The 9,086-nt window shown below is 41.1% G+C and overlaps 1 protein-coding gene across 1 annotated transcript; it reads right to left on the reverse strand.

The window, feature by feature from the left end:
• Positions 1-1,243: 1,243 nt before the first annotated feature.
• Positions 1,244-2,176, reverse strand: LOC141152653 (olfactory receptor 8H1-like). Its single transcript, XM_073637212.1, has one exon. The coding sequence runs from the start codon at positions 2,174-2,176 to the stop codon at positions 1,244-1,246; it is 933 nt and encodes a 310-aa protein (XP_073493313.1).
• Between the last annotated feature and the right edge of the window lie 6,910 nt (positions 2,177-9,086).

A 9,086-nucleotide genomic window follows, 5' to 3' on the forward strand; every position in this document is an offset into this window, starting at 1 on the left:
TCTTTGAGCTCGTGGAGACTCTTCACTTATCCCAAAATGCAGTGGGAATATGCAAATAATCTCCTCAGGACTCCTCCCCTGGTTTGTTAAGCAAGTTGAAGATTAAATGATCTCTAAAAAGCCTTAAGTTAAAGATGACACATTTCCTTTGTATTTTAGGCAACAAAATATATTTTATCATCTTTTACATTTTGAAAATTACAAAAAGGAACATGGGCCAATGCAAAAAGTTGGGCACTCTGCATGGTTAATACCTAGTAATAACCCCTTTGGCAAATATCACAGCTTGCAAACTCTTTTCGTAGCCAGCCAAGAGTCTTTCAATTTTTGTTTGAGGGAATTTCATTCATTCTTCCTTGGAATATTTTTCCAGTTCCATAACCTTACAGGCTAATTAAGATCTGGAACCTTGGTCAAAGTTATCTGAGCACACAAATCTTCAAGGGTTCCCAAACTTTTGCATTGATCCATTCTCCTTTTTGTAAGTTTTAAAATGTTAAAGAAGAAAATATACATTATATATATATATATGTATTTTTTTTTTGCCTAAAATGCAGGGGAAATGTGTCATCTTTAGCCCTAGGTCTTTTAGAGATCATTTCTTTTTCAACTTGCTTAACTCTTCACAATAACAGTAATTTTGACCAGGGGTGCACAAACTTTTACATGCCACTGTATACTGCCACCACCCTTAGTCCGGTCTTCTGCTTGGTCTGGTCTCTTCTTTCCAATGTCCTCCAGCACACATCCTCCTCCTTGGAGTTCTTCAGTTAATGCTTGAGCATCTGGCACTGACTAAACCTTAGACATTGTAGTGCATGTTGATGCAGAGTGACATCTGACGCTTAGTCAATGCAGGAAGTACTTGTGTTAAGGGAAGAAGATCAAAGAAGATGTCACGCCCCAGGTGACATCAGAGAGGAGAAGATGGAGCAAGTTGATGGCGGTTAAGGTGATTGATGTAGTAAACATTCATTTTTTTTATTACAGCTTGTTGTTATGCTTTAGGGTCTAAAAAAGGCTATGGAGCATATAAAGGAACATTCATTTAGCATCAAATTGCTTAGATGCCGAATTAATTACCCAACCAAATTCAAGCAAACTGCCAAATTCAAATCTCGGCAGATTGGCTCATTTCTCATATTTTCTTTTTTTCTTTTTCAGTCTTTTTTTCATATTATACATTGTTTTTATCGAATTAAGAAAAAAATGTCATCATTGAAATAGTTTTCTTTAATTTGTTTTAATTTCTTTTCCTCATACAAAGTTTTTTAAGTGAACGCTTGACTTCTTTGTTCCTCATGCTGTATATCATTGGATTCAACATTGGAGTTATAACATTGTAAAACACGGAGAGCATTTTATCATGTTCCATAGAATAACTTGATTGGGGTCTTAGATACATAGCTATGATAGTACCATAAAATATTAACACAATTATAAGGTGGGATGCACAAGTGGAAAAGGCTTTATGTCTGCCTTTGGCAGAACGGATTTTGAAAATTGTCGAAATTATATAAAAGTAAGATATTAGGGTCAACAAAAAGGAGGCACCAGCCGCAAGACCACCAAGAAACAAAATAACGATGACGTTGATTTTTGTATCGGTGCACGATAGTTTCAGTAGGGGTGGCATGTCACAGAAGAAGTGATTTATTTCCTTAGAAGCGCAAAAAGATAAGGTTGAAGTAAGTATTGTATGAACGAATGAGTAAAGAAACCCAGTTATCCAACAACCCATAGCTAGTTGGATACAGGTTTTGTAGTCAATAATTTGAGAGTAACGTAAGGGATGGCAAATAGCCACGTATCGATCGTAACCCATAATACTTAACAAAAAGCATTCAGAACTCCCCAAGAAGTGAAAGAAATAGAGCTGAGCAAAACATCCAACATGCGATATGTAGTTCCGTACTAAGAGCAGTCCGATCAGCATTTTTGGAACGGTTACCGATGTAAAGGTGACATCCAAAAGAGATAGATTGCATATGAATCTGTACATTGGTGTTTGAAGCTCATTAACAAGTTGGGTAATTACGATCAATGTTACATTTCCTGTTATTGAAGTTGCATAAACCAAAGAGAAGAATACAAACATTGCAATCTTTATTTTCGGGTCATTGGAAAGCCCAATTAAAATGAAGTCTTCAATTTTAGTGTGGTTAAAGGATCCCATACTCAAAGTTCCTGTTAATCATCATCATCATTATACACATCATAATAAATAAGGAAATAAAAAATAGAATGTTTTTGACAGTTTCACTCAAATATTGGACCATTACTTAATTTAATATAATGGGAGCATGAACATAGTTGAGATAAATAACTTTAATTCCTAAAAAGAGTTATCTGGAATGTTTATTATTTTTGTATATGAGGCTAAGAACTAACAGACAGGTAGTTGCTAACTACTTACCTATCCTGTCACGCGGAAATTCTCCTGCTTTATTTCACCTCACGTAAACAGTGTAAAGCCTTCTCTTTTTGGCTGCTCTGTTGACGGAGCATCATCACCTATGTCATGCTGATTGACAACAAGCTCCCTTCATTTAGGCAGTGGGGAGCCGGCTGTCCATCAGCGTATTGGCAGTGACAACCTGCCGACAGAGCAACGCAGAAGAGAAGATGGTGCAACGTGACGTCAGCAGAAGCAGGATAATCACTCCCAAGAGTGGTCTGTGACCACTATGAGCCAGCAGAGATCATCACAAGGCAGCACAGGCATGCAGTTACCTGTCTGTTAATGTTTAGACCCATATGTAAAAATAATAAAAGTCCCGGATACCCCTTTTAATAACAAAACTATCTTGGGCTTCAACCTCTTCTTTCTTGCACTTTTGTTCTTATCTCTTCTACTTAAAAAAAACTCTACTTTTTATCTTTGCATCTAAATCAGCAAATCTTGTTTTTGTTTTTGTATTAATCTACTTTTAATTTGGAATGACACCTTTCGCTTTACTATATAATGTAATGAAGAATGGAAAAAAAATTGCAAGTGGGTTAAAATGGAAAAAAAACACAATTCTGACATTATTTTTTCAGTTTTGTTTTTCCATCGATAGCTGTGAGCATTTGTTTTTGTTTTGGCAAATTGCTGTTATTATTGGTACAATTTTTGGATACATTTGTTATTTTGATAACTTTTTATTTCATTCATGTGGGGGAGGTGTGTGTAACGGGTCTGGGAGGTGGAACATCTGAGCTACTATACAAAGGGGCAGTCCTTGTAAGGAAGCGGGTGGCTCCCAGGGAAGGCGGGCAGGTAGTCACGGCAAGTGAGAGGAACAGTCTCTGGGTAGAAGGGCAGGAGGTCACGGCAAGTGACGGGGACAGTCTCTAGACAGGCGGGTGGTCACGGCAAGTGACAGCAGGTTAAGAGTCTCTAGACAGGCAGGTGATCACGGCAAGTGACAGCAGGGTAAGAGTCTCTAGACAGGCAGGTGGTCACTGCAAGTGACGACAGAGCCTCCAGGTAGGCTAGCAGGCGGGTAGCAGGTGAGCGCTCCCAGGTGAGCGGGTAAGAGTCTCTCGGCTGGCTGGCAGGTGGTCACGGCAAGTGACGGCAGAGCCTCCAGGTAGGCTAGCTGGCGGGTAGCAGGTGAGCGCTCCCAGGTGAGCGGGTAAGAGTCTCTCGGCTGGCTGGCAGGTGGTCTCAGGCAGGTATCAGGCAGGTATCAGGCAGGTATCAGGCTGGTATCAGGCAGGTATCAGGCAGGTGCTTCCTGATCCGCAGGCGGACTGGTCCATAGACAGACTGGCGGATGCTGGTAGACAGACTGTCGGACCGCAGGGAACGCAAGCAGGTAGACAGAGCTGTAAAACAGACTGGCAACGGGACCTGAGGGCTGAAGCAGAGGTGAAAGGCTTTGCAACAACTTCGCTCGGGCACCTCCATTTTGGAGGAGGTGCCTTATATATGGGAGCTCCACCGGCAATTGGCCGGGGACTCCTTAGGACGGCGCGCGCGGCCCCTTTAAGAGAGAGGGAGCGCGCGCGTGCCCTTAGCACAGTGCCCGGGAAGCAGGACGCCGAGGACGGAGCAGGGAGGTGAGGGGAATGGCATCTCTGCCTAGCAGGAGGCAGGGACGCCGACGCTACAGTGTGGTTACCAAAATATGGCAAGTCTGGTGTTTTGATTTTTTTTCTGTTTACTGTATTTACCGGACTGCTTATATTTTGATAGATCAGACTTTTTGTGTGCAGAACAATTCCATATAAAAGTTCATTTTAAAAAATTCTTCATTTTTTAAAGGAAAACAGCAGGTGAGTCAAACTTTTTTATCATTTTTACAACATTTTTAAAAACTTTTTTCTTTTTTTTTACTTTTACTTTTATTTTCTTAGTCTCGCTAGGAGATTTGAACCAGTGGTCGTTTGATCACTTGTACAAGATATTATAATACTTTAGTTTTGCAGTACATCATAAAAATGCCCCATGCACATTAGATTGTTGACATATTCAGCATATCAACAGTTTTAGTTGAGTTTTGTCTAAGAACCCTACCAAGGACTTTAATGAACCCAAATCCCTTTAATGCTGTTTTGCCTGCCTTAAACATCTTCCATGGAGGTTTAGTGCCATATGCATGAAGATTTTTGGAGATATACAGAAAAAAAACAGTAGAAATTATCTATATGACTATACTATATCTATTTATTCAACCAATTATGGAATTATTCTTCCTTTAAAGTTAGACAACATCTGTTGGAAAATGACACAATATTTTTTGCATGACTCTGAAAGAATGAAAAAGTTCTTTGTGTATGTTTCTGTATGAATTCAGAAGCATTCTGAGACAGTTTACAATGAATATATTTCATTTCTATAGGAGATAAGATGTTTTTTGCCAGCAGTTAACTCCACTCTTCCCATAGAGAACATTTATCTGAGAGTTTATCTGTAAAGCGGAGTCAGGTACCCATATAGGTATTTCTCCATCTTTGCATCTCCATGCATCTATTTAATTAGGATCCGCTATTGAGATTTCAACACCCTCAAGCATTTTTTGCACTTTACTGGTGTGCGTATACACTGGACCCTTGTTTATTCATTTATATACAACATAATGGATTTTTAGGAGTTTTTTTGCTAGTTGCTTAAGCATTTGCACTTTATTGGTCATGCACATTACCAACCATTGAGGTCGCAGGTTAACCACCGTTTTTCATCGCATACTAATGTAATCATGACTATGTATTTTAACTGCTCTAAATTGATGATTTCATGATTAGATATCTTTACTAATACCTGTTTATTGTTTTTGGTTTGGGGAATATTGTGGCTGTATTGTTGGGCCAGTATTGTATTTGCATCAATTTGGGCTGTTTTTTAATGTTTTTAGATGTTTGTGTTGCATGTATTTCATATGCGTTAATAAAATACTTCATGTATATATATTTTTTGTGAGATCCCCGTTTTTGCATATTTTTTTTCTTCATTTGCATACATAGATAGTACCACTGATTCCATACCAACATACATTGTATGGATAAAACAGTTTTGGTACACCAACACCTTACACCTGCAGGAGCTATTGTGACGACCTATGCTAAATCAATAGGAGTTAATATGTAGTTGGCCTCTATGTAGCGATTACAGGTTCCACTCCTCTGATAAGGTTCTTTATAAAATTTTGAAGGTGTCTGTGGAAATTTTTGAGCATTTGTAAGGTCAGACCCGGATGTTGGAGGAGAGGCCGGGATCACAATCTTTTGTCGTAGTTCATCCAAAAAGTGTTGAATGGGCATGAGGTTGGGACTTTGTGTGGCCAGTCATGTTCTTCCACACCAAACTTCTCCCAACTGTGCCTTTATGGACCTTGCTTTGTGCACTGGGCACAGTAAAGGGAAAACATAAAGGGCCTACTCAAACTGTTCCCCCTAGTTGGAAGCTATAATTGTTGAAAATGTCTTGTGCCAAAGTATTAAGATTTCGCTTCACTGGAACTAAGGGGCTGAGGCTTCGACTCATGAAAAACAAGGCCATATATTATCCCTACTGCACCAATTTTTACAGTTAGCACAATGCAATCCGTTGAGTAACCCTAGAACACATGACCATAAAAATGGGTATTTTCAAAAAAGAGTTGTTATACCGAAAATGCCTGTAACATAAAAATAAATGAACAACTGGAAATGACAAACAACTATATACCTGAGGAATACCTAGAGTTTCAAAATTCTAACTAAAGTAATCTTGCAGAAAATGGAAAACAATTAACAGGGCGGGCCAGCGAGGCCCCAGGTATGCGTTCTAGGGGTAATGTGCTCCTGGCATTCATCAAACCCTGACTGGTTCATCAGACGCCAGATAGAGAAGTGTGATCTGTCATTGAACAGAACACGTTTCCACTGCTCCAGAGTCTAGTAGCATCTTTGTATCTGTATTTATAAGTCAAGCCAGACATGGATACAAAAGACAGATGTGAATATCTTATATTACACTTTTTCTCTGTGTAGGTTTCATTTCTGTTTTTGGCTTATAAATATTTCTGGAAGTTACTGATCAAATGTAAAGCAGACTAAACCATAGGATTCACTTCACACAAGAAAAAGTAGTAACCAATGCTAAATAGTATAAAAAACAAGAAAAATATATCTTTATACGGTGTTAGCCAGTAAATAGGAAAATATTAAAATGTAAAAGTCCTCAGTGGTTGATACCTTTTAATGGTCAACTAAAAACATGGTAACAAATAGCATATTTCCAGATTACTCAGGTCTCTTCATCAGGCATAGTAGGGCCTGATGAAGAGACGTGATGCCTGATGAAGGGACCTGAGTAGTCTCAAAAGTTTGCTATTTGTTGCCATCTTTCAAGTTAGTCATTAAACGATATCACCCACTGAGGACTCTCAAATTGTAATATTTTTCTGTAAAAAACAATACATTAAAACATTATTATAACGCATAATAGCAAATAAATAACTGTCTCTATGTTTCTAAAAGAATAAGTAAAAATGAATTAAATCTATCATTAATAATTGCAAAAAAAGGTCTCGTTACAGATCCAGAGAATATTTTCTGATAATTAGTTATTATATTGCCTTACCATATTGCATGCCTTTTCCATACCATTAATTAGGACAGAGTGTAATGTTACTGTTCATTTATATACATAAATGCTTTGAAACAATTTAGTTCTACCATGATTAAACACTAGGTACTAATTAGCCCTTTGAGGATATTCCATAACTTTTTTATGGTTACATTCCCTCTGGCTTCACATAATTGCTGCATAATAAAATTCAATTTCTGTGAAACACTGATATATTAGTCAGAAATGAAGATACATCATGCACAAAAGTATCCAATAAAGCACAATATGATATATGTTCTATGTATTAAATGAAATATATCACAATGTGTTATTTGAGATTTAAAGGCAACCCGATAGGTGAGTCGTGCTGCCCAAACCATGGACAACATGAATTAGACACTGGCTGATTAATTACAACCTTGTATTTTTTACTCAAACTCACCAGCATTTCGTAGAAGACATATTTTGAAAAGACGTCCGGAGAATGATACATTTCGGATGACTAATACATGGCAGGTCTTGTGCGGCTTTGTCTCGCCCCCTGGGCCACGTGTGCGTTCTTGCGTGAGTTACCCGGAACCGGTTCTCTGGGGTTTGTAGTCTCCGTGGCAGCGACCCGGTCCCGTGGCTCAGGGTGGTCAAACCAGTGGTAGTCCACTTGTAAGTTTTAGATTAGTTGTCCTACTATGCCACCCGTGGATTGCGGTCAGTGTGGACCGCCGCTGCAAGGCAGACCGCTGGGGCTGGTGGTGTGTGCAGCTTAGGTAGTGTGACTCCCCACGGGAAGAGTGCAGCCCCAGGGCAGAGAATGTGGATGATGGGAGTGATGGTGCACGGGCGTCCCAGCCCTAGTAGTGCTGGTGCGGCAATGGAGACGTGGGATTGCAGTTCAAATGCTTTACTCACAGTTCTTTATATTTTTAGTCATTCCACCGGCAATGACTGCTCAAGCCGTGCTGCATCCACCAGGCAGGGGGCTGGGTCAACCCCCAGGTAATTCCAGAGTGTGGCACAGGACTCCCTTCTATTCCTTTCTCTGGCCGTGCCCCACCAGTGACGCTACTTTTGTCCAGCTGCCTCGGGCCTTCTCTTGGGATGCTGGATGTCCACTTCCCTGACCCTATGTGGTGTGCCTTTCTAGTAGGTGTAGTGAGGGGTCGCACCAAGATGTGATCACGACCGCCGGTCCTTGGCTGAGGATTAGTCGCCTCCACCAACTTGGGATCCGGTACCCTGTTCTGCCAACCCGTCACCCGCAATCTCCTGGGCCTTTGGGGTTCCTTCTGCCTTCGTGTCTCTGGGCCTCTCTTGGTGTTCTGTTCCTTTCTTCCTTTCCTCTCTGTTCCTTTCTGTTTCTGTTCTCTCTGCTGTTTCTGGCCTTCCCTCCAGGCCTGCCTCGTGGAGCTGGGCCCAGACTGAGCCGCAGCTCCCTGTCAGCCCTCTCTGGCTGAACTTCTCCTCTCTCTCCACTCAACTGAACTCCCTCTGTCCTAAGATGGTGCCCACCTTATATACCTCCCTCTCTGTGTATGAGCCCAGGTGACTTGCAACCAATGGGCTCCTACCTATGCCCAGAAACCCAACCCCTATCTGCTCCTACATCACTGGGTTTTCCTCCCCCCTCCGCACTTCAGCCAGGGACAGATGCTGTCGTGCCTGCACTTCTGTCTAGTGGAAGCACCGTTGAGCTGTCCCTCGGAAATGGGGTGTGTGTGGTGCATGCAGCCTACTGAGCCCTGGTCCATACTCCATCCTTACCCGGGAGTGGAACATCACACCTCTGGTTTGAGGTGCAATACCCCTGTAGCGGCCGAACCCTCGGGGCGCTACATTTTCTCCCAGCCCCGATCCCCTAAACTGAAAGGCGTATAGCTATATGTATAGGAGATTTGTCAGTCTGGGAGAGTTTAACCAGGAGAAGCTGTTGGGACCAGAGACATCGATCGTCTACTGAATGCATGCTTTCACCGAGGTGCCACAGTATTTCAGATACAGCATACTTAGCGGCAGTAGCACAGCAAGTCTCTGATTCACATGCAGCTTATTA

The sequence above is a fragment of the Phyllobates terribilis genome, unplaced genomic scaffold (assembly GCF_046119375.1).
Source record: "Phyllobates terribilis strain yellow unplaced genomic scaffold, ASM4611937v1 Scaffold_6__1_contigs__length_29720123, whole genome shotgun sequence".
Taxonomy (NCBI): Eukaryota; Metazoa; Chordata; class Amphibia; order Anura; family Dendrobatidae; genus Phyllobates; species Phyllobates terribilis.